Genomic DNA, 25,372 nt, shown 5'->3' with positions numbered 1-25,372 from the left:
GGGACAGCCGTGGTTGGTTCCCATTGCTGCTCCGTAGTTGGTAATAGTGCCTCTTTCACTCTCAAAAATGCCCCAGTTTGGGTGATATCTTACCTGGCCACCCTACTGATGGTGATATGAGAAACGAGACTCGTCTGCCTTCCCCACACTCAGCCTGCCCTGTGAGGATGCCTCCTCTGCCTGAGTTACAGGAGGCCTTTGACTCGCTCAAAGAACAGCCCTGGCTGCGTTGTGACCTTCTGTTGGCAAAAGTCAGTCACCCTGTTTGCCGGGGGGATGTCATTTGAAGATGGAGGTGACCTTGTGCACCATTCACTGCCCCTGTCTGAAGTGCACATGAAAAAGCTGTTTTCAAGCAAGACTTTGCTTCCTGCAAAGAACTGAGATATTTCTTCCTCTCTGCCTGTAGGGACTCTGTGACGGACCACATCTCCCTTTCCTCTTTGACTGCTAGGAAAAACTGGAGGAACCTGCCAGAATGATCCTCCTAGCTATTTCTTGATGGAGTAGTCATGGCCATGTTAGACTGTGAGCCTCCACAGCCTGGGGTGGTGGTTTTACCTTCAGCATGAAACCCAGGCTTGGGTCAGCAAGGGAGACGCAAGCCGTGAAATGGTGCCCCTCCTGGCCACCTTCAGAGCCCAGGGCCAGAGAGAGAATAACGCTAATCCAGGAAAAACCTATCCCTTGGAAAGCTCATCCCCGAATAACACACCGGCACCTCCCCCTGCACCACAGGAGGACCAGCTGTAGGACAAACCCACCTTTGTCTCGTGGCATCTATATCCACTAACATGTTGGACTCCATCACGGCCCTGAAGCACAGTTGAGGCAGGACTTGATCTTATCCCATTTTACAGCTTGGGCAGCTGAGGCTTCGCAAGCTGACCCTGCCTCAGAGGCCTCCCGTCCCCAACTGCCCTGCAGTTTGCGGAACACCGCAGGTGACATTCAAGTCACCCAACACCACCGTGAATGCGGGTGAGGGAGGTTCGGACCATTGCTTGGGTGCTTAGAGTCAGGGGCTGTGACTTCTGGTCGAACCTCCCTGGTTAACCTTGTGGGGATATCAGCACATCTCACAGACTCCCGCTGCACGGGCCGTGGATAAGTTGCAGTAACTGTCTCTTCTCTTGTGTGTGTATTTCTGTGTGTGTGCTTTTGTCAAACAGAAGAGCGTGAATTCCCCTCTGCGGCCACTGATCTCCAACACGGGACCAGAGGGGAGCAGGGGCCGGCCGGAGCTGCCCGAGGCACCCAGCGTGGCTTGTCTAGTGCGGGGACCAGGGATGATCGGGCCGTGCACACAGATGTCTCCAGCCTCCAACCGTTCGCATAGCACACAGGGGACTCGTGGGTGGCCATTTGCCACTGCCAACTGAAACACTAGGATGGCAACGTTGACATCCTTCATGACGTTTCCAGGACAGACATTCAGGCAGAAAGTGCTGGCGCATTTTCTGTCTTCGAAGTAGAGGGCCATGCCTCACCAGTGTGAATAGTTTGGGCCCCGATGACCTCCTCCGAGTCCGCTCGCAGCCAGTGACACTCGCAAAAAAAAATAAAATAAACAAAAAACAAAACTCCCAAAGCCCATCTTGGGTTTGGCTTCCGGCAGCTCTTGACCAATGTGGCCAAAGCCAGACGCCTCCTTGGGACACTTGGATTATTCATAAATGCAGCCTGCCCCGACCCTCCCTGAATAGCATCTGAAGTCTCCGTGGAGGTCATGGATCCTGAACAAAGTGTCAAGGGCACCAAGAAGGCTGAGGGAAGTCCCCGGAAGCGGCTGACCAAAGGAGAGGCCGTGCAGGCCAGTGTTTCGTCCAGTGCCCCGTACCCAGGCAGCGGCACGACTGCCACCCCAGAGGGCCCCCTCCAAGAGCTCCTCGCCCCGCAGCCCTTCCCGGGCCCCTCGTCGGTTCTTAGGGAAGGCTCTCAGGAGAAAACAGGCCCTAAGAGGTCCTCCATTGAAACCTCCGTCCCCATCTCGAAGCTTCCGCAGCACCCTCTGACACCAGCATTCATGTCGCCCGGCAAACCGGAGCATCTCCTGGAGGGGTCCGCGTGGCAGCTGGTCGACCCCATGAGACCTGGACCCTCAAGCTCCTTCGTGACCCCTGGGCTCCATCCTCCAAGCCAGCTCCTGCCTTCCCACGCTTCCATCATCCCCCCCGAGGACCTGCCTGGCATCCCCAAAGTCTTTGTGCCCCGTCCCTCCCAGGTCACCTTGAAGCCCCCAGAAGAGGCGCCCAAGAAGGAGAGGAAGCCGCAGAAGCCCGGCAAGTACATATGCCAGTACTGTAGCCGGCCCTGCGCCAAGCCCAGCGTGCTCCAGAAACACATCCGCTCGCACACGGGCGAGAGGCCCTACCCCTGCGGCCCCTGCGGCTTCTCCTTCAAGACCAAGAGTAACCTGTACAAGCACAGGAAGTCCCACGCCCACCGCATCAAAGCCGGCCTGGCCTCCGGGGTGGGCGGCGAGATGTACCCCCCGGGGCTGGAGATGGAGAGGATCCCGGGGGAGGAGTTCGAGGAGCCCACCGAGGGGGAAAGCACAGACTCAGAAGAGGAAACAGGCACCACGTCTGCCCACCCCACAGAGCTCTCCCCCAGGCCCAAGCACCCCCTCCTGTCCAGCGGCTTGTACAGCTCTGGGAGCCAGGGCTCCAGTCACGACCGCTGTTCCTTGTCCCAGTCCAGCTCAGCCCCGTCGCTCGAGGACCCCACCCCGTTCTCGGAACCCTCCTCCGAACACCCCCTGAGCCAGAAACCCGAAGACACCCACACGATAAAGCAGAAGCTGGCCCTCCGCTTGAGTGAGAGGAAAAAGGTGATGGACGAGCAGGCGTTTCTGAGCCCGGGCAGCAAAGGAAGCACGGAGTCTGGATATTTCTCCCGCTCTGAGAGCGCCGAGCAGCAGGTCAGCCCCCCGAACACCAACGCCAGGTCCTATGCCGAGATCATCTTCGGCAAGTGCGGGCGGATCGGGCAGCGGACCGCCATGCTGACGGCCACGTCCACGCAGCCCCTCCTGCCGCTGTCCACCGAAGACAAGCCCAGCCTGGTGCCTTTGTCTGTGCCCCGGACGCAGGTCATAGAGCACATCACCAAGCTCATCACCATCAACGAGGCCGTGGTGGACACCAGCGAGATAGACAGCGTGAAGCCGAGGAGGAGCTCGCTGTCCAGGCGCAGCAGCATGGAGTCCCCCAAATCCAGCCTCTACCGGGAGCCCCTGTCGTCCCACGGCGAGAAAACGACGAAGCCCGAACAATCACTGCTGAGCCTCCAGCACCCGCCCAGCACCACCCCCCCTGTGCCTCTGCTGAGAAGCCACTCAATGCCTTCCGCCACCTGCACCCTCAGTACCCCCCATCACACCTTCCGAGGTAGCTACTCGTTCGACGACCACGTCACCGAGTCCGAAGCCCTGAGCCGCAGCACTCAAGTGCTTACCTCCCACCCCCGGATGCTCAAGCGCCAGCCGGCCATCGAACTACCTTTGGGAGGGGAGTACAGTTCCGAGGAGGCTGGGCCCAGTAGCAAAGACACAGCCTCCAAACCCGCGGACGAGCCGGAACCCAAGGAAAGTGACCTCACCAAAAAGACCAAGAAGGGCTTGAAAACAAAAGGGGTGATCTATGAATGTAACATATGCGGTGCTCGGTACAAGAAAAGGGACAATTACGAAGCCCACAGGAAGTACTACTGCTCGGAGCTGCAGATCACAAAGCCCGTCTCTGCAGGTGCTCACGTGTCCCCAGAAGCCGAAAAGAGTCAGGCTGAGCACGAGCCCTGGTCCCAGATGATGCATTACAAGCTGGGGACCACCTTGGAGCTCACTCCGCTGAGGAAGAGGAGGAAGGAGAAGAGCCTCGGGGATGAGGAAGAGCCGCCTGCCTTTGAGTCGACTAAAAGTCAGTTTGGCAGCCCCGGGCCGTCCGATGCTGCTCGGAACCTTCCCCCGGAGTCCACCAAGTCACCAGCAGAACCGAGTAAGTCAGTGCCCTCCCTGGAGGGACCCGCGGGCTTCCCGCCGAGGACTCCCAAGCCAGGGTCTGGTCTCGAGTCGGGGAAGGAGAGGAGAACAACGTCCAAAGAAATTTCCGTCATCCAGCACACCAGCTCCTTCGAGAAGTCCGACTCCCTGGAGCAGCCCAGCGGCCTGGAAGGGGAAGACAAGCCCCCGGCCCCGTTCTCCTCACCCCCGCCCGCCCCACACGGACGCTCCGCCCACTCCCTGCAGCCCAGGCTGGTCCGCCAGCCCAACATCCAGGTCCCCGAGATCCTGGTGACGGAGGAGCCCGACCGGCCAGACACGGAGCCTGAGCCACCTCCCAAGGAGCCCGAGAAGACAGAGGGATTCCAGTGGCCCCAGCGCAGCCAGACGCTCGCCCAGCTCCCGGCAGAGAAGCTGCCCCCTAAGAAGAAGAGGCTGCGCCTGGCAGAGATGGCCCAGTCATCGGGGGAGTCCAGCTTCGAGTCCTCCGCGCCCCTGTCTCGCAGCCCCAGCCAGGAGAGCGGTGTCTCTCTGAGCGGGTCCAGCCGCTCCGCCTCCTTCGAGAGGGATGACCACGGGAAAGCCGAGGCCCCGGGGCCCTCGTCCGACACGCGCCCCAAACCCTTGGGCACCCACATGCTGACCGTCCCCAGCCACCACCCGCACGCCCGAGAGATGCGGAGGTCAGCCTCAGAGCAGAGCCCCAACATTTCCCACTCCGCCCACATGACTGAGACACGCAGCAAATCATTCGACTACGGCAGCTTGTCCCTGACAGGCTCTTCGGCGCCGGCCCCAGCGGCTCCCGCTGCCCCGGCGGCCCCCACAGCCCCGCCAGAGAGAAGGAAATGCTTTTTGGTGAGACAGGCCTCTCTGAGCAGGCCTCCAGAAACTGAGCCAGAGGCCGCCCCCAAGGGACGACAGGAGAGCGAGGAACCAAAGCCCTCATGCAGTAAGCCTTCCGCCAAAAGCTCGCTGCCCCAGATTTCCTCGGCGGCCACCTCGCACAGCGGGCACCCGGGAGGCAAGAGCCAGGGGCAGGACAGACCCCAGCTGGGGTCCACTCCGCCCTACACAGAAGCTCTGCAGGCGTTCCACCACCCCGTTGCCCAGCTCCCCCTGCATGAGAAACCCTACCTGCCCCCACCCGTCTCCCTCTTCTCCTTCCAGCCCCTCTTGCAGCACGAGCCAGGACAGTCTTCGGAATTCTTCTCCACCCAGGCCATGTCCAGCCTCCTCTCCGCCCCGTACTCCATGCCGCCGCTTCCTCCCTCCTTATTTCAAGCCCCGCCACTTCCCCTCCAGCCCACCGTTCTGCACCCGGGCCAGCTCCACCTCCCCCAGCTCATGCCTCACCCAGCCAGCCTCCCCTTCCGGCAGCCCCCTTCGTTTCTTCCCGTGCCGTACCCTGCCTCGTCGGCACTCTCTTCTGGATTTTTCCTGCCTCTGCAATCCCAGTTCTCGCTTCCGCTCCCCGGCGACGTGGAGAGCCATCTGCCCCAGATCAAAACCAGCCCGGCCCCGCTGGCAACGGGAACCGCCGGCCTCTCCCCCGGCACAGAGTACAGCAGCGATGTCCAGCTGTCCCCCGTGGCTCCCCCGGCCAGCTGCTCGGCACCCACATCAGCCCCCCCGCTGACCCTGCCCGCCTGCCCAGACACCATGGTATCCCTGGTTGTGCCCGTCCGCATTCAGACCAACATGCCGTCCTACGGGAGTGCCATGTACACCACCCTGTCCCAGATCCTGGTCACCCAGTCCCAGAGCAGCTCAACAACCGTGACTCTTCCCAAGTTTGAGGAGCCCCCGTGCAAAGGGACAACTGTGTGTGGGACGGATGTGTACGAGGTCCGGCCTGGGTCGGCTGGGGTGAGCGAAGAGCAGAGCAGAGGTTTCCCGACTCCATACTTGAGAGTGCCTGTGACATTGCCCGAAAGAAAAGGCGCCTCCCTGTCCTCGGAGAGCGTCCTGAGCCCGGAGGGGAGTTCTTCAACGGTCGGGGGGAGCAAACGTGTCCTTTCACCAGCTGGCAGCCTTGAACTTACCATGGAAACCCAGCAGCAAAAAAGGGTGAAGGAAGAGGAGGCTTCCAAGGCAGATGAAAAACTTGAGCTGGTAAAACCATGCAGCGTGGTGCTCACCAGCACGGAGGACGGCAAGAGGCTGGAGAAGTCCCACTTGGGCAGCCAGGGCCAGGCCAGGAGGGAGCTAGAAACACTGTCCAGCCTATCCTCAGATCCGTCTGACCCAAAGGAAATCAGTCCCCTTCCTCACTCCTCGTTGTCCCATGTGACGGCCCCAGGCTCAGAGGCTTTGAAGGAATATGCCCAGCCATCCGCTAAGCCTCACCGAAGAGGGCTGCCCTCACTGAGTGTGAAGAAAGAAGATTCCAAGGAACAACCTGACCTCCCTCCACTGGCACCTTCCAGCTCGCTGCCTCTGTCAGAAACGTCCCCCAGACCAGCCAAGTCGCAAGAAGGTACGGACTCAAAGAAGGTACTGCAGTTCCCCAGCCTCCACACGACCACTAATGTCAGTTGGTGCTATTTAAACTACATTAAGCCAAATCACATCCAGCATGCAGATAGGAGGTCCTCTGTTTACGCTGGTTGGTGCATAAGTTTGTACAACCCCAACCTTCCGGGGGTTTCCACTAAAGCTGCTTTGTCCCTCCTGAGGTCTAAGCAGAAGGTGAGCAAAGAAACATATACCATGGCCACAGCTCCGCATCCTGAGACAGGAAGGCTTGTGCCATCCAGCTCCCGCAAGCCCCGCATGACAGAGGTAAGTCTGCCTTGTTCTCCTTCTCCTTGCTGTATTGCTGAAGCCTGTGCTGAGCTTTTAAAGGCACACTCTCCTCAAGTTCTGTTTGCATCACTAGAGCAGAACGAGTGGGCAGATTTCCTGTGACTGACCACCGTATGAGAAAACATATTTATTGGGTTTCTTTGTGTGTCCCTCATCGTCAGACTAGATACATTTCGATAAAGTAAGCTTTAAAGTGATCCTGCTTTCCCATTAGTAGCTTCTATTGGTAAAGCAAAGACACCATCTGAGTCAGGACAAAAAAAAAAAAAAATCTCCAAAAGACTGAATCAGAAACCTTGGCTGATGGGAAAGTCTGCAGCAATTTCAAAACTTTATGCCACTGCCTACGTTCCTTCCTTGTCCTGTCAGCCTTTTCCTGCTTTTCTTATTCTCTACACCTGCTATTTCCATTCTCTGGTTACCACTCAGAATCTTCCCACTCCCAGAGTTTCTAGAATTTGGCACAAACAACTCCTGAAATATTTCTTCTTTCTTTTCCACGAGCTGGCTGGAAAAGAAAGTGTTGGCTGCAGTGCTCCCCCTCACCAGTAGGGGGCAAGATCACTCACAGCTGTGCTGTGTGGCAGCACCTGGCCCTGACTAAGGGTTCACATGTACTCCTCCGTTGCCTCTGATCTGAGGCTGCTCCAGGAGCCATAGAGTGACCCCTGCAAGTTCAGGAAATTGGAAATTTGATATTTCCAACTTTGCTTCAGATACCCAAACAGCTCCATACCCTGATAAGGCCAGCCTAAGGACCCCGGCCGTGCCATGTCGGCCGATTGACATTGTTCTGTCGATTGAGTAGCCTCAATGTGCCAGGCGCTGTGCTGGGCCCTTGAATCCAGTCAGTGGTTATTTCTACTTATGAGGCAGGAGCACCATCCCCTCTCTATAGGTGAGGGACCCAAGGGTCAGGGGTGAGAGAAGTCAAGGCCATATATGGTAGATATTTGGCAAACCCAGAATTTGCACTTAGATCTGACTCCAGAGACTCCATTTTTTCTTCTTCCAAACATTTGAGGAAAGAAGGCCGTAAAAGTGACTGCAAATTTTAAAATGTTCATCAGTGTGTCTTCAGGCCAGATGCTTTGCTCAAATCAGGCATAAATCCACTAAACTAAATTCATCTTACAGATAAATGAACAAAACTGTGTTCTGGAACTTCTCCTGTGTTTGCGTCCTCCTCTTTTATCATTGAGTGAAATTTGCGCACTGAGTTTGTCCTTAGCTCAGCTGGATATGCTTCACAGGATTGTTTCCCAGATGTATTCTCTGACCGTCCTGTCAGTCTACGGACGTCCCTAAACGAGATTTCCACTTTTGCCATAAAGTGGCAAATCATGACTGATTTGCTCTCCTGTGTATCTTGCTGGCTACGTCTACTCCCAAAATGCTTTTATACTTATATTCATACTTACAGCTTCTTGTGCACCTGCTGTGGGCCAAGTGGTGTGCTACACTTCACTTTCATCCCCACAACCACCTTGAAAGTTAGGGTACTACATCACCATTTTATGGATGAGAATGCCAACGCACAGAGAAGTTAGGTAACCTGTACAGGGCTGCACAGGACATGGCGGAGCCTGGATTCAAAATTAGACCTCACTCCAGAGCCCTTTCAAATGATCTGGGCTGCCTCCCCGCTTTAATGACTATACACTAAAAGGTCATTTACGAGAAAGTAAGAGTTAATTTAGCTTAATGGAGTTCAGCAGTCTTTTGCTTAAAATGCCGCTTTCATAAAATGAGCTGAAACCTGCAAACTTTTTCTCGGAATAACTCAACAGATTCACTGGCAGATTTCCTGCCAGAAGTGCGCCAATCTGGTGCGTTAACATTAACTGCATGGCCCACTGCTTGATGCCTTGCTACAATTACACCTCTCTCTCTCTGGCCACTGCTTGCATATCTCCCGTGATGGGGAGCTCACCCCCTCTTGGTACAACCCAACCTATCTTTGGACAGTGCTCCAAGGAAGTTCTTTACTGTACTGAGCTTGTAGCTTCTGTTCTCTGTTAGTAGCTCTGAAAAGGCCCTTCAGGTTATCTTAGCATTTTAAAGATCTTCCAAACTGTCTTCATGAAGGTCTAGGTCACCCTATCGGGTTTGAGTTTGGTCATAGGTACTTTTTTCTGTACATAAGCCCTGGAGGAACTCAAGCTTATACAAAAGTTCATGTGGGAGCCACATTCCAATCATTCCCCAGGTTTCTCCTGCTTCTTTCTCCTTGGGGATCATTTTGACAACCACATATAGCAAACAGAAGCAATAAGGATTCCCGTGTCAGGATTCCCAGATTTGAATCCCACTGCCTCACTTACTAGCTGTGTGACCTTGGTCCAGCTACCTACTCTGTCTGTGCCTTGGTTTCCTCATCTGTAAACTAGAGATACCAAAAATACTTAGCTCATAGGACTGTGGAGATAAGTGAGTTAAAATATACAAAGTGTGTTTAGAACAGTACTTGGCACATTGGCACTCAACAATCGTTTTTATGATTGAAAGACAATCATATTATTGTCTTTAAAAGCCAACACGGAGCCCTGGCCCACCTGCTCCGTTCCAGCAGTGTCTCCTGACAGAGTGGTTCATTGCCACCCAAACCAGCCTCCTCCAGCTTAGCCCAGACATCACAGCTGGTTGTGAGAGAGAAGTCATCCATCGGCCTGGGGGAGGCCCCTTGCTCATTCTGTGGGTGGCCCAGATGGCAGGCTGAGATAGGAGTGAGAACAGCAACTCTGGAAACCCATGGGTATTACACGAAGTCAGCTGCTTTCTGCCAAAGCCGCGGTCCATAGCCTCACTTGGTTTCCCATCTCCAATTCTGAAGGGACTGTTTGGTGGTGGGGGAAGGGGGGGGGGTCACTGAGTCATAGGCATTGGCCCTGACCTGGATCTTCAGGATGATCTAAATCCCCTCAGAGGTGAGCTAAACCCAGAAAGATGAAGTAATCCACCCAAAGGCGGCTCAGCACGCACTAGCCCATGTGGAGCCAAAACTCAGATTCCCTGATGCCCAACCAGCTACCTTTCTGCTCAGCCCAACCCACCTTTATAGCGGCAGGTGTCATGGCTGCCACAGGAGCCTGGGGCTTAGATCGCCCCCGCCCGCAGAGACATGGTTGCTTCTCCCACTGGCTGTAAACCTGACCTTGATTGACAGCAGCATAAACGAGGGCGAGAATCTCACTCCTGGCACCGTGGGCCCCAGCCCCCAGCCCAGCATCACTGCTCCCTATTCAAGGGTATGCCCACCTGCTGCTGCCATCAGAGGGTCTAGAGGACCTGTTGCTCTCATGAGCCAGCTCTCCCCACTGGGGCCCACAGCTCTGTGAAAAGATCGGGTTCCCTCAGACTACCAGCCAGAGCCTGCACACCCCCGTCCAGGTGCATGCCCATCAGTGAGCATGGTCAGGGCCCTCGGGACGCCTGCACTCTGCTCCCAGCAATGTCCTTAACTTGGAGGGTGACCTTGACTTCCTGATCTATAAAAGAGAACTGGACCAGTTCATTCTCCAGGATGGAGTCTTCATTTATTTGCTCTGCATTCCTTACCCATCCTCTCTGAGGCAGGCCCTGTTTTGGGTGCTGGCATGACCGAGGACACCAGCATAAGGACCTGTCCCCAGAAGGTCCTAGACTAGTGTGAAAGGAAAGGCAAACACAGCTCCCGTGGGAAAGCCTGGTCTTCCCAGGAGAAGGACCTGGTCGGAGTCCCAGTTTTGACACTAACCACGTGGCCTTGAAGAAGGGACTTCACCTCTCTGGGGATCCATTTCCTTCTTTCTGCGAACTGCAGCTACTAACGCATCTGCACAGGGTCGAGGGAAGAGTAAGTGAGCTACACACACGTTAAGAGTAAGCGTGCAGTGCCATCAAAGGCACCGTTCTATGACTACCGTTTAACAGCAGTGATTTTGTCATTCTGCGGTGGGCCAGGTTCACCTCCCTTCGCTGGTTTCCCCGGAAGGCCAGAAAGATCTAGCTAGAGTGCAGAAGTCAGAAGAGAAGCGAGGGAAGCCGGAGGAAGATGCTCCTGCCTCCAAAAGAGGGGAGCCAGCGAGGATCAAAATCTTCGAAGGAGGGTAAGAATCACGTTTGGTTTGCAATATTTGGTTCTGCTTCCTGTGGAGTAAGAGGTGGCACCGTCTGTGTTGAGCGGCGGTGAGCGTCTCTCCCGGCGGGGCTGTGCCCACAGGTGCTTGCCCACAGGCGCCACGTTCGTGGGACTCGAAGGCCACCTCGGTTTCAGAACACCGGGCTCTCTGGTGGGGGATGGGAACGGGGCGTCTGCTGAGGACTGGAGCAGTCTGGGTCTTTCTCCAGCCCCTTCGTTCTCCTGATGCTGGCCGGGTTTCGAGTCCCTGCATTGGGGCCGCTAGTCGTCTCCCAGGTCCTGTCTGGACTGCCATTTACCTTGGTGCGTGTTCCCCCCAAAATCACCTCTGTCCTGCCCAAGCGGCCACCTTGGCCTGCCTGGTGTCCCACAGGGGACTCAGGCTCTGCCCGCAGGCTGTTTGCAGGGCTGATAATGAAGGCAGTGCTCGCACCAGCTGTCTACACCCGTCTCCATTCTGACTGGTCGGGGTCCAGGACTCATCGGTTGGTCAGTGTTTGGAATATCACCCCTGGTGTTTTACCTTTGGTGCTTGTCTTTGGAAACCTAATGATCCAAACATCTCAGAACTCACACTCTGGGGCCCTCTGGGCTCCGGAAGGGTACCTTGTTTCGGACTTGCTTTGTGGAAGTTTTGTGCAAGCTGTGTTCTATGTGACCATGTGTTTGCTCCCCGGGATATGGGTGTCTGTAAGCAGATCCTGTGGTGTCTGTCTCAGGGTCCTGTGTCTGTGTCTCCAATGTGATCAATGCAGCCCTCCTCATACCCAGTCCCAAGGGACAACGGCATGAGGGAAAACCTACCTTCCAAGAAGGACAGTCCTCACGGACACCAGCCAACACGGGGTGTCACTGGGGGCCCGCCATTCCCTAGCACCTGGAGGTGCCGAACTCACAAGGTCAAAGCGGGAGGTGCTGGACTCCTCTCTTGGTTGGGGAAAACAGAGGCGGCCAAGTTCCCGGTGGCAGTGGCCAACAGGGGCTGTCAGCAGAGGGTGTTTGGAAACAAAACTTGGGGAGTTGGGTTGTCACGGTGACATCGAGGGGGTTGGGGATGACAAAAAATGGCAGTGGTAAGAATACCACCCTGTAGGGCAGAAACATCCCACCCAGAATTCCAATAGTGGCTCCATTGGGAAATACTATATCAAAGGTTTTTCAAAATACTGACCCTCTTTCCAACTGGGGACAGACCAGTTTCCTCTCCTGCTATTTGAATAGAGCGCCCTCTTGTGTCTCTGTGTTCTCATATCATTGGGTACTTAAAAGGCCCCCTAAGACTTCATCCAAGGATTGATGCTTCTGGTCACAGGGACTTGCCTTCTTTCCTCTTGCTGCAAGGGACGCCAGGGTGGCTCAATCCATTAAGCGTCTGACTCTTAATCTGAGTTCAGGTCTCGATCTCAAGGTTGTGAGTTTCAGCCCCGCGTTGGGCTCTGCGTGGGTTCTGCGCTAGGCATGAAGCCTTCTTAAAAAAAAAAAAGAAAAGAAACAAGAAAATCACCTTGCAGAAGAACTTTCTGTGAGGCCCTGAGGGGCCGCTGAGTGATAGCTGGTGTGCACAAAGAGGTTTGCTTCTTCCCTGAGAAGCAGCTGCCCCCAGACTGGAGGTCGGGTCCCCGAGGCGGCTCCCTGCTGCCCTTGTTCCCCTGGGAAGCCTGAGCTCCGGAAGGACAGCTGGCAGGAGCCTCCCCTGATCCCGGTTAGTTCACGTCTCCAGCTACGTGCTGGAGTCTCTCTGCCACATGGTCTGCCTTCAGCTGAAACGTGGAAGGTGACACCCGAGTCCCCTTCTCTTCCTACCGCCTGGGCATCGGTGCCCCCCCCCCATTGTCCCATCCAGGTTGCCATTTAGTCCCACCTGCTCTCTTCCAGAATCTCCCTCTCTTTCCAGGTCCGTCCTCCCTGCCCCTCCCACTTACCTCTCTTCCGCTCAGACAAGCCCTCACGTCTCCAGCTCGGTTTCCTCATGTGTTAGAGGGAAAAAACAACATGCTCTGTTGATCGGCGGAGGATCCTGTGCTATGCCACCCCCATGGGCCGTGGTTCATGGCACTGAGCATTTTGTCACTACCGTACCCATCTCATGTGTCTCCCTCCAGGATGATCTCGCTCTGTTCCGCAGGCTGTGAGACATGTCCTCCTCACTCCCTCAGCTTGTCACATCCAATTTGAGCGCTTCAGGGTCGTGTAGTGTCACCCGTCAGATTCCCTTCTCCTGCAGCCCAGCTGTCCCATCTGGGCCCTCGCTGCACCTCCCACGCCCCACTTCTGGCGACCCCTCTATATCCATGGTTCTCTGGGGACTGGTATCACCCCCCCAGGAATGTTTGGAAATTTGGAGAGAGTGTTTTAGGTTGCCATATACCTGGGGGCACCTCCGGCATTTCATGGATGGAGTCAAGGATGCGACCATCCGTGCAACCAAGCACAAAACCACTCAAACTGCCAGGGATGTCCCCCACCCAGAAAATGACTATGCCCTTCAAGAAGACCCTTCTGAGGTCCACAGTTTTGTCTTAGACCCCTGTCTTCCTTTTTTCTTTCATTGTCTTCCCCTCCTCCTCCCTCTCTGCCTCCTCCTCCTCTTTTTTCTTCTCCTCCTCCTCCCCCTCCTCTTTCTTTCCCCTTCTTCTTCTTCTTCTTCTTCTTCTTCTTCTTCTTCTCCTTCTCCTTCTTCTCCTTCTCCTTCTCCTTCTCCTTCTCCTTCTCCTTCTCCTTCTCCTTCTCCTTCTCACAGCAGACATTTATATTTCACTTCAGGACACATTCAACAAGGGGTTCTGTTCCTAAGAACCACTAAGGCATCTAGGGCGACAGAGACTGAGAGAGGAAGATGAAAAATAGCCAGTTATGCACTGCCTCCTACAGCTTCCACCCAGAAGCTTCTATTTTCTTGCAACGGCCAGGGCAAGCCCCGCAGCCTCACCTGCTGCATGGGGGAACCAGACGTACTTGGTAGACAGCACTGACTGCTCCGGGGGCTTTAACATACATCTGCAACTTGTTTTTACTCAACAATGTTTTCAAGATGTATCCTTGTTGATTCACATAGATCTGATTCATAGCAGTAAGTCAATAAGCCAGACACAAAGAGTAGATACCATGGGACCAACACTCATGAGTCTTTTTATCATTAATCAAGCTACTCACTAGTCTCCCTACCTTCTTCTTGACCTCCAACCCAGCAATTGATCAATTAATCAATCCATCAAGGTGGGGCCATTTATTCAGTGTCTTGTGGGTGCTCTGGGCCAGAAGATACCCAGAGCCAAGGTTCTGCTCTTAAGGTGCTTGGTGAGTGGTTCAGGTGGTAGCACAAGGCTGAGGTGTGGATTGCTCGTGTTGAGATGCTCACAGCAGACAGGGATCCCTGGGTCTAGAGCAGCCAGAAGAGGCTTCCTGGACAGGGTGGGGCTAGGCCTGGAAAGGTGGGTGAGACTGGGACAGGCCAAGAGGGAAGGTAGCTCAGTCAGCAGTCTGAAAGTAATGGCGACCCACGTACTTGGTCAGACTGATTTCTTTTGGCCTGAAGTGTTCTCCCTTGTCATCACTTATCTCCTTGGTTTCAAACATTGTCACTGCACCAGTGGCACTAAATCTGGGTCTCCGGCTAGAACCTCATTCCTGAACTATACGCCCTTGCTTCTGATGCTTTCTGGGCCCCTCAATTTCAGCATGTACTGACCAAGCCACCAACAGAATCTTCTTCTACATCCAGACCTTGGATGATGTACTCAGACGTTCACACTCAAAACCTTAGTATCATCTTGGACACCTTTTCTCCTGATTCCCCCCCCCCCCACCTTCCAGTTAGTCCCCAATTTCTGGTGTCCACACAAAGTGGTCCACGACTCAGCTATCATCTCTCTTCATTCCCTGTGCCATGTCTCTGGCCTCCCTCTCTCCAGCCTCCCAGGTTGGTGCCATTGAGTGCCTTTGATCATGGTTCTGCCTATCAGACTTCAGCTTCAGGGCCTTCTGTGGCTGCCATACCCACAGAATCCAGTTAAAACTCAACCTGATCTTCCTGGACCCACAGTCCACCAAGCCACTCCTGTCCATTACCCTCTGGGCCTGCTGAACTCTGCCCTGTGCCAAATCTTGTCCAGCCTTCAGAGGCAGTACTCAACCCTCTCTTTTAACTAATGTCCCAGGTCCCTCCCCACTCCCTAGTCCTTTGTGTAACTTCTGGAATAACATTGGCACTGGAATTCATTCCAGGACCCCTCTTGACTTGGGTCCTAGGCCCTTGCTTTGTACACCTATGCATCAGTTCCTATTTATTGCTGGCACCCTGAACCCTCTCTTCCTTTCCCATCACTTCCACACCTGAACAAAGCCTGCATTTTCCAGACAGCCTCTGGAAGCGCCCATCAGGAATGTGTTGGCTCTCTCAGCCAGCACCTATGCATTTGGCCTTCGTTGTTTCAGAAGGGCTCCTTTGTTAGGGAGTGTTGTTTTCACACATACAAAGTTATATTGTTCATGGAGGGTAATGCTTATATTGTCCTAACTCAAGTTCACTTGTGGCAAGGAAAGCTGGGAGCTTAGCCCCAAGGGCTGGTGTGGAAGAAGGAGAGGTTGGAATCCATAAGAACTACCCGGCTGCTGAAAGTAGTCATCCAAGCTTTGAGGAATGGGGAGGTCGGTGCTTAGGTCTGAAGAGAATGATGAGTTCAGACAGTAAGAGCCAGGGGACCCAGGCCCAGCTGAGGTGGGATATTGGGAAAGGTGGCCATGGGCAGGGAGCAAGGGATTGGTATGTGTGGGGGTATTCATATGTTGCCCAGGGCTGCTCCTGAGCCCTTTGGGCATTTATCAGAACAAAACCCACCCCAGACCCTGCCAACTGTAGGACCTCAGCTACTGGGCTGAGAGGAGACCACCTGGGCTCCTATTGGAGGGTGCTGGATCCCATCTCTTCTCACCTACCCCAATATACCGCAACACATCACTCCAGCCATTGGTTCTCTCCTGACCCATTTGATTCAGCATATCCAAACTTAAAGTTTCCCACCTTAAAAACACGCCTTTAACTGAAGGGTCTATAGCACCAGATTTCTCTGCTTCTCTTTAAAGGAAAACTCCAGAAGGAGTTGACTATACTTGCTTACCTCCGTGTCTTTCCTCCCATTCTCTCTCAGTCCATTCCAGGTAACTGCTCCTGACAAGATCAATAGTGCCCTCCACCCTGTAGAATTCTGTGGTCAGTTCTCACTTCTTCCCTGCCCTGTCAGTAGCATTTGACACAACGGGTCCCTCCCCCCTTCCTTGAAACACTCTGTCCATTGGTTTCCAGGGTGCCATCTTTCTTGATCCTCCTCTTCCTTTGCCAGCGGGCACTTTCTCATAATCTTTGACAGCTGCCCATCGTCTTCTGATTTCTAAACATCAGGGCTCCCAGGGCTCAGCCCCTGGTACTCCCCTTTTCTCTGTCTAAACTCCCAAGGTGACTCTATATACCGTCTGTAGGCTGATGACTCCCAGACTCATGTGTCCAGCTGGACTTCTCCCTGGGGCTTCATGTAAGTCTCCAGCCATCTGTGTAATTTCCACTGGTGTGTTCAGTGAACTCATCCTTAGAACAACACACACAGATACTGAAGAGCCACGGTGACTCATTGGGTTCTTGGTACAATTGTTAAAGAAATTAAAATTTTACTTTATTCAATATTGCCCCACTTGAGGGAGTTCTATTTTTAACAGATGTGCTTTTCTGTCTCATGTATTTTCATTTCTAATAGCTGAATTTATTTTATTCAAGCCTAAGAGTTCATGCAATATACCCAACACACGTTGTTTTATGGTGCACTTCTATTTTTTTAAAGTGTGTGTGTGTGTGTGTGTGTGTGTGTGTTTATAAAATAGTCACTTAAAGAGAATAGTTTTAATTTTTAAAAATTTGAAGGTCATTTTCTTTCTCGATAATTTTTTTACAAACTCATTTCTTCTTGGACTTTGAAACCTACACGTGTGTCGTTATTTTTCATCCCGAATTTCTGAATTTCTCCGCTGTCTATCCCCCATCTTTCTGTGATCTCCAGATTATGGATGAGCTTGAATTATGTCTTTGGTAATAGGTGTGATCCCTGTATATGTTTTGCGGAACAAATGGATTAAATTAGTAATTAAATGTGATGAGTTGGAGCTTTTTGGACAGGTGTAAGCAGTACACTCATCAGGTGAGCCACTCTAAAAATGCAAACTTGGGGGGGAGTGGGCGCCTCGGTCGGTTAAGTGTCTGACTCTCGGTTTCGGCTCAGGCCATCATCTCACAGTTGGTACCAATATGGTTCGAGCCTCGCAGTGGTTCTGCACCGACGGCACAGAGCCAGCCTGCTTGGGATTCTTTCTCCCTCTCTCGCTGCCCGCCCCGCTTCTCGCCTTTTCTCTCTCTCTCAAAAGTAAATACATGAACATCAAAAAAAAAAATAAATCTCCAACCTGGAACAAAAAAAACGCATCCTGCCGAAAAGTTGGTAATGTAAAAGCTGTGATGTATGACACAGGCAGAAACACCATGTACCTTACCACACGCTCGCTGAATGTCCTTTTGAAAGTCCCGTTAATGGCCCAAGGAGAAGGGGGTTTCACGTCCATTAGCAAATCTTGTCAACTCAACCTCTGAAACCGTATCCAGAATCTGCCCATTTTTTTCACGTCTCCTCGGTCAAGCCACTGCCGTCTCTCATCTGGATGATCACAGTGTCCGATAATCTCCTGCTTCCCCCTTTCCCACCACAGTGCATTCTCAACCCAGTAGCTACAGTGATCCTGCTTAGTGTCAACAGACCCTGTCACTGCCGTCCTGCGCCCTCCACAGCCCTCGAGTGGCCTATGTGTGCCGGCCTCAGCTCCTCCCTGGCCACTGCCTGCCACTCTACCCCTGTTCCCTGTGCTCCAGCCAGTGGCCTCTTTGTTCTTTGTCAGACATGCCTCTGCCTCAGGGCCTTAGCACTTGCTGTGCCCTCTGCCCAGAACACGTTTCCCAGGAGTCCCATGGCTCCCTCACTTCTTTCAGTCACCCTTCAGCGAAGCCTTCCCAGACTACCTACCCACTTGTGCCCTTTTCTGGCATTTCTTTATTTTCCTTCCCTGCTTTATTTTTTTCTGTGTATGTACTAGTTTGTTTCTATTTCCTCCACCACAATGTAAGCTCTGTGAGAGGGCAGGAATTGTGTTTTGGTCGTTGTTGTATCCCTGATGCTGAGAAAAGTGCCTGGCACATAGGCAAGGCTAGAGAATGTTTATTAAATGAAGGAATCTCCCTCCAGCATGGTCAGGAGACTGTAGGTGAGGGACAGGTCCCTGGACTCAGAAGCTCTTAGAATCTGTGAGCAGAACTGAGGCTCTGGATCTCCGGAAGGAGCAAGGACAAGAGTCGGGGCTGAACCAGGCTGAGCACGTGGGGTCAGGCTTGGTCTGGGGAAGGTAAAGTCAGATGGTCTCAGTGATGGGGCCAGCATCTGGGGTTGGGATCCAAGGTCCTTTGCTTGCTGACCTGCCCTGCAAGTGTTAAAGGTCAAAATGAAACATGGGATGCCTAAAAGGGCTGGCTTGTGGGCAGTCAGCTCTCAGGCCAGGGCCTGCCCTGAGCAGATCCCTTGTGTCCTTGGGGCCCGGGGAGAAGTGGCCCTGGGTGCCCTGCCATGGCTGTGGTGCCCAAGTGAGTCCAGGCTTCTGGGGCCCTGTCTTCTTCCTGAGAGGGCCCCAGTGCCCTGATCCCTCCTGAATTCTCAAACTTCTCCCTCTAAGTGTGGACATGCAGCCCCGAGTGTGGCCCCAGGGGGCAGGGGAGTGAATTGTCCAGCCCCATCACATGTGCCCACACTGGGTTTTATTCTCATTCTCCTCCTCCCCAAGTCCTCCTCATCTCTCCTAAGCAATATGACCTGGACTTTGGGAGGGAGGCATGGAGGGCAGGATACGGCAGAGTCCTTGTGAGACATCCAGTGGCTGAGACCAGGAAGATGGCCGTGAACCTGGGGAAGGTAGCTGTAGGACTTCGGATGAATCGAATGTGAAGGTTGAGAAAGAGAAGCTTGGCCTCTGGAATGGCTGCCACACTTCCGGCTCGAGTGACAGTGGATGGATGGTGGTGTCATTTACTGAGATGCACAGGGATGGGAGAGGAGAGTGTAAAAGAGGTTTAAGGAAGGGGAGATCAAAACTTGGTGGACATGTTAATTCTGAGATGCCAGCGTAGGTCCAGGTGTTCAGGGAGGTGTTTGGCAATCCGGCCAGTGAGCCTGGCATTCAGAGGACAGGTCTGAGCTGGAAATACACATTGGGGATATGCATTTGTCAATGCACGGATGCTATTTAGAGGCTAGGTCTGGCGAGGGTCACCTGGGGAGACAGAAGGAGAGAAAAGTAAAGGGCATCCAGGACTGAACCCAGGATCCACCAGCTAGAAGCCAGTAGAGACAAAGCTGCAAAAGAGCTTGAAAGTTGGGGCGCGTGGGTGGCTCAGCCAGTTAAGCATCCAACTTCGGCTTAGGTCATGATCTCGCAGTTCGTGAGATCGAGCCCCACGTTGGGCTCTGTGCTGACAGCTCAGAGCCTGGAGCCTGCTTCGGATTCTGTGTCTCCCTCTCCCTCTCTGCCCCTCCCCTGCTCACTCGCGCTCTGTCTCTTTCTCAAAAATAAGTAAACATTTCTACAATAATAATAATAACAATAATAAACTGAGGGATCCTGGTGCTGCTAGGAAGGACTTCTAGCCAGGGGTAGAAATGGTTCTGGAAAGGAGGGGCAGAGTGCAGGAGCAGAGCCCTGGAGAAGGTCCAGGGGGTAGGGCCAAAGCAGTGTTGAGAAGGGGCACTTCTCTATACAGCAGGAGGAAAGAAAGATGGTGGCCGCCATGCAAGCAGAATTGAGGATTTGAGGGGGGAATTAGGGAGGGTTCTTTCAGACCCAATCCAGGCTCTGGGTCTTCACCAACGATAGACTTGTGAAGGGCCATTTTGAAAACAAGGGCAAGAGGAGCACCTTGGTGGCTCAGTTGGTTAAACATCCAACTCTCAATTTCAGTTCAGGGCATGATCTTGCAGTGCGTGAGTTCAAGCCCCACATGGAGCTCTATGCTGACAGTGCAGGGACTGCTTAGGATTCTTTCTCTCTCCCTCCCTCTCTGCCCTACCCCTGCTTGCTCTCTCTCTCTCTCTCTCTCTCAAAATAAATAAATAAACTCTTAAAAAAAAGAAAAAAATAAAGACCAGGACACCTGGGTGGCTCAGTCGGTTAAACTTCTGACTTCAGCTCAGGTCATGATCTCACAGTTTGTGGGTTCGAGCCCCACATTGAGCTCTGTGCTGACAGCGCAGAGCCTGGAGCCTGCTTCAGATTCTGTGTCTCCCTCTTTCTCTGCCCCTCCCCTGCTCGCACTCTGTCTCTCTGTCTCAAAAATAAATAAACATTTAAAAAAGTAAAAAAAAAAGAAAAGAAAGAAAGAAAGAAAACAAAACAAGGGCAGGAAATTTCTGTTCCCAGGAAATCACTTAGATTCCTGAGAAAGGTATTCCTTTGTGAAGATTATCCCCTCCGGGCGCCTGGGTGGCTCAGTCAGTTGAGCATCAGACTTCAGCTCAGGTCATGATCTCACAGTTCATGAGTTTGAGCCCCTCATCAGGCTCTGTGCTGTCACAGAGCCTGCTTCGGGTCCTCCGTCCCCCCACCCCTGCCCTTTCCCTGCTCGTTCTCTCTAAATACATAAATAAACTTTTACAAATTAAAAAAAAAAATTTTTTTTAAGATGATTCCCTCAAATAAAAATACAAGCATCCCGCATTTCCCAGGCCTCGCTTTGTTGCGCTTCGCAGATATTGCTTTTTTGTAAATTGGAGGTTCAGGACCTCAGTGGAGGAAGTCACTGCAGACGCGGTAGAAAGAGCAAAACAGGAATCGGCAGCGGAGGCTGACGCTGTGGCCGAATGGCGGCAGTCCCCTGAGGACACCTGAAGGGACGAGGAGCTGCTTCTTAGGGCTGAACAAAGACAGGGCTTTCTTGGGGTGGAATCTCCTCCACACACAGCGAAGAGACTGCGAGGATTGTTGACATGACAACACAGGATTTAGGATATCACCTGGACTGAGTTGATAAGGGAGTGGCAGAGCGCGAGAGGACTGACCCCAGCGTCGAAAGAAGTTCTACCGCAGGTGACATGCGATGAAACAGTGCCACACGCTACAGAAACATCGTTTGTGACAGGAAGACTCAGTAGAGGCCGCAACCGTCATCGTTGTCTGATTCGGGGACATTCCCACGGCCACCCCAACCCCGAGCACCCCCACCCTGACCAGTCAGCAGCCACCGACACTGAGGGCTGTGACTCTCCCCCAACAAAACGATTACAACTTGCTGAAAGCTCAGATGATGGTTATCATTTTTTTTTTTAGCAACAAAATGTCTTTAAATTTAGGTATGTACATCTTCTAGACATAATGCTATTATTACCCACTTACTAGACAACGTATGGCGTAGCGTAAACATAAATTTGTACACATCGGGGAACCAACATGTTCCCCTGCCTTGCTTTGTGGCACATTCTGGAAGTGAACCCGCAGTATCTCTGAGCTGTGCTTGTATCGGATGTTAGTCTAGTTAGCTTGACTCTTGGGACTGGCCTGGCATCTTTCTCCTGAGTGCTCGAAGGACCTCCCAGGGAACACTCACTCCAGGCATTAGAGAAAGCTGCTTATGTCACTACGAAACCCAAGTCACGGACAGTTTAAAAAAAAAAAAAATGCAGGAAAGCAAAATGGACCAGAGGAAAGACATATTGATCATGGGGCAGACTGAGTGTCTGAGTGGGCTGGGGCCAGAGTCCCCGGAGCCCTGAGGACTGTCGGAGAAGACCTAAATGCATCCTATTAAAATTTAAAGGAGAATCCATTTCTTAAGCAGCCGCTGCCTCTGGGTTCCTGTAGGGGATCTAAGGCGGCTGGGGACGCAGCCTGGGAGGAGGGAGTGTGGGGAAGTGGGCTCCTCACCCCAACACGCTGAGGCCCCTGAGAGGTGAGGACTCAGCATCCACTGGGCCTGGACAGCGTCTGCCTGAGTCCCGGCCTCTCCTGTCCTGGGGAATCCGGCCCAGAGCCCAGAAGGAAGGTGGCTTCCCCATCTCTCTCCTGTGGGAGAAGTGGCCTCTTAGGGAGCAGTGACATGCACATCCTCTCTCTCATTCTTTCTGTTTTTATCAAAGTTACACATGCACAGAATTTACAGAACCAGGTTATTTCCAGGGCGCCTGGATGGCACAGCTGGTTAAGTGTCCAACTCTTGATTTCAGCTCAGGTCACGATCTCACAGTTGGGGAGTTCGAGCCCGGCGTCGGGCTCTGCGCTGATGGCACAGAGGCTGCTCAGGATCCTGTCTCCCCCCCTTCTCTCCGCCCCTCCCCTGCTTGTGCTCTCTCTCTCTCTCTCTCCCTCCCAAAATAAATAAACTTAAAAAAATTTTTTTCAAAAACAGCCAAATATTTCCGTAAATTGTGTTTATGGAGAAGAGCAGTACCCTTCCTCTTTGTTTAGTTGTACATCTCTAAGAAATGGGCCTGGGCGGCTGCCCCAGTAGGGCATTTCAGCTTTAAGTAGTAATTAGTGACCCAAGAGCCTCTCTGCATTCGTCACACGCCCCCTCACTTCCCCACCTCTCGTTAGAGTAGCACATACATAATTCACAGCTAAGTCACATAATGAACTGCGGTTTCTTTTTCTTTCCTGTACAACGTTTCTGTTTTCTCTGCAGATAAAAACTGTGTGTGTGTGTGTGTGTGTGTGTGTGCGTGTGTGTGTGTGTGTGTGTTCACTTATTTTTCCATGTATTTATTATGGATTCAATTTATAGCCTCAATTCAACCCTCACCGAGACGGCGGCACGGGCGGTCTGTGAATTCCATCTTGCTGACACAGGCCCCTTCCTGCTCCCTCTGCCTGGGGCACAGCTGCCCCCCTCCCCACTGAGTCTCCCTTCACCACCCCCCAGCACCCCCCCCCACCCCGGAGATTCTCTCCCTCCTATATTGGCTCTCCCCTCTCTGGGAACTCACATCTTCCTTTTCCTCATTTACTTCCTCATTTTTGCAGAGACCATCCTTCTGTATAGTGTTCTGGAGAAAGTGTCTCTGACAGGTCAGTTTTTTTCCTGTTCCATTCTCTGCAACCCTCTCTGGATCTTCCCTTCCCGCTCAGAACTGTGAAAGGTCACCCGGGTGGCTCTTGGTGCGGGGTGGTCTGCCTCCGTCAGTGACCCTTCCAATCTGACACCTCGGGGGGCTTCGGCTTTAAGAAATGATCTTGCATTGCTTCCTCGATGACATCTGTCCCCTCTCCCTGGATCTCCTGTGGTTCAGGGCTGGGACCTCCTGGCTTGTTTCTCTGATTTTCATACCTCTCTGTCAGATTTCCTATCTCTTTTTCTTTTCGCGTGACATTCTGGGTACTGCCCTCCATTTTGTCTTCCAGCCATTTTGTTCATGTCTGACATCACATTTTTAATTGTCAAGAGCCCTTTGTTTTTTTCCTGAATGTTTCTTTTTAATAGCATGGACCCCGGTACCTTCGCTTATCTCCCAGAGGCCATGAAGGTCAGTTGTCTTTGGTTTTAGTTCTTTTCTACACGATGTCTGCTTCCCTCAGGTTCCCTTTTATCCCTGTTTGTCCCTTTTTTCAGGTGCCTTCACTTGTTTAAGACTGGGAGGCTCAAAGCTGACCGGCAGCTCCGGGTGTGAGAGGGGCTCATTGTTGGTGCGCATCCCAGTAGATGTCCATCTAGGCTGTTCCCCTGGGGTCTCTGCAGTGGCAGGGTCTTTAGGTCTTTCTTCTTGGGCAGAGCCCCCGTGGAGACTCAAGTGGCCTGGCTGAAGGGTGTAGGGTTTCTATTCTGGGAGCCACAGGAAAGAAAAAGGTGGGAGGGGGCGGGGAGAAGAATCCCAGCATCCAGTTGTACATCCCCTTCATCTTTATGGTGTCTCTGCCTGCCCTCAGCTTGCCTGACACCTTCCTCAAAGGCCTCTCGTTTCATGGTTTGCAGAGAAACTTCCAGACTTTCTCTGGGCTGGAGGAGGGGCGGTCTCCTGGCTGCTAGAGTTGAGGAAGGGATGGGGGTCTAAAAACAGTCATCTTGAGAAGCACCTGGCTGGCTCATTTGGTAGACCATGTGACTCTTGATTCTCAGGGTTGTGAGTTTGAGCCCCATGTTGGGCGTAGAGATTACTTTCAAACGTTAAAAATAAGTTATAAAACAGGGGCGTCTGGGTGGCTCGATTGGCTAAGTGTCCGACTCTTGATTTTGGCTCAGGTCACAATCTCATGGTTCATGAAATCGAGCCCCATGTGAGGCTCTGTGCTGACCACAAGGAGCTTGGGATTCTCTCTCTTGCTCTCTCTCTGCTCCTCCTCCACTCATGCTCACTCTCTCACTCTATCTCAAAATAAGTAAATAAACATCAAAAAGTAAAAATAACAATACATATATAAGTAAAAATAAAAACAGTAACCCTGGGGCGCCTGGTTGGCTCAGTCAGTAGAGCATGCAACTCTTGATCTCAGAGTTGTGAGTTCCAGCCCCACGTTGGGGGCAGGGTTTACTTAAAAAAATAAATTAAACAAAGAAATAAGTAAATCGCCAGCTCCTGTCATTCCTCTGTCCCTGCTTTTAAAAAATATAAATAAATAGGGGCGCCTGGGTGGCTCAGTCGGTTGGGCATCCGTCTTTGGCTCAGGTCATGATCTTGTGGTCCGTGAGTTCGAGCCCCACGTCCGGCGCTGTGCTAACAGCTCAGAGCCTGGAGCCTGCTTTGGATTCTGTGTCTCCCTCTCTCTCTGACCCTTCCCCGCTCACATTCTCTCTCTTTCTCAAAAATACAAAACATTTTATATATATATATGTATATATATATATACATATATACATATATACATATATATACATACATGTATATATACATATATACATGTATGTATACATGTATATATGCATGTATACATGTATGTATGCATGTATACATGTATGTATGCATGTATACATGTATATATGCATGTATACATGTATATATGCATGTATACATGTATATATACAATATACATATATATACATATATATACATATATATACATGTGTATATATACATATATATACACATGTATATATATATATATATATATATATATAATCAGTCATCCTTTTCTTGATCCCCCCACCCCATCTCTAGAGTCCTTGAGCGATCCTATGGTGGAAGTCGATTTGGTTCTCGTATTCCCTACTGTCAATTTAAGATTCCACTTTCTTGAACCTGCAAAGTCTTTTTCACCCATCCATCTCTTTCCAGCTTCTGAAAGCTTTATTGCCAGCGTCCTCTCCTACCCTTCCCTTTTTTGTGGGGTTATTATGCCAAAGGGAAAGAAAAAAAGAGAGAGGAAGGGGGAAAGAGAGAGCA

At 52.4% G+C, this 25,372-nt stretch overlaps 1 protein-coding gene across 5 annotated transcripts in view; it reads left to right on the top strand.

Annotated features, from left to right (window-relative positions):
• The window catches only part of HIVEP3 (HIVEP zinc finger 3), a 475,965-nt gene that overhangs the window by 411,426 nt on the left and 39,167 nt on the right, over positions 1-25,372 (top strand). For all 5 annotated transcript variants that reach the window (XM_023258562.2, XM_045035629.1, XM_045035627.1 and 2 more), the window contains 2 exons: positions 1,173-6,787; positions 10,754-10,899. In XM_023258562.2, the coding sequence (XP_023114330.2) occupies positions 1,730-6,787; positions 10,754-10,899 (5,204 nt within the window). In that variant the 5' untranslated portion in view covers positions 1,173-1,729. The remainder of the gene's footprint in view (positions 1-1,172; positions 6,788-10,753; positions 10,900-25,372) is intronic.

The sequence above is a fragment of the Felis catus genome, chromosome C1 (assembly GCF_018350175.1).
Source record: "Felis catus isolate Fca126 chromosome C1, F.catus_Fca126_mat1.0, whole genome shotgun sequence".
In the NCBI taxonomy this organism is placed as follows: Eukaryota; Metazoa; Chordata; class Mammalia; order Carnivora; family Felidae; genus Felis; species Felis catus.
This window is presented reverse-complemented; position numbering and strand designations above follow the sequence as displayed.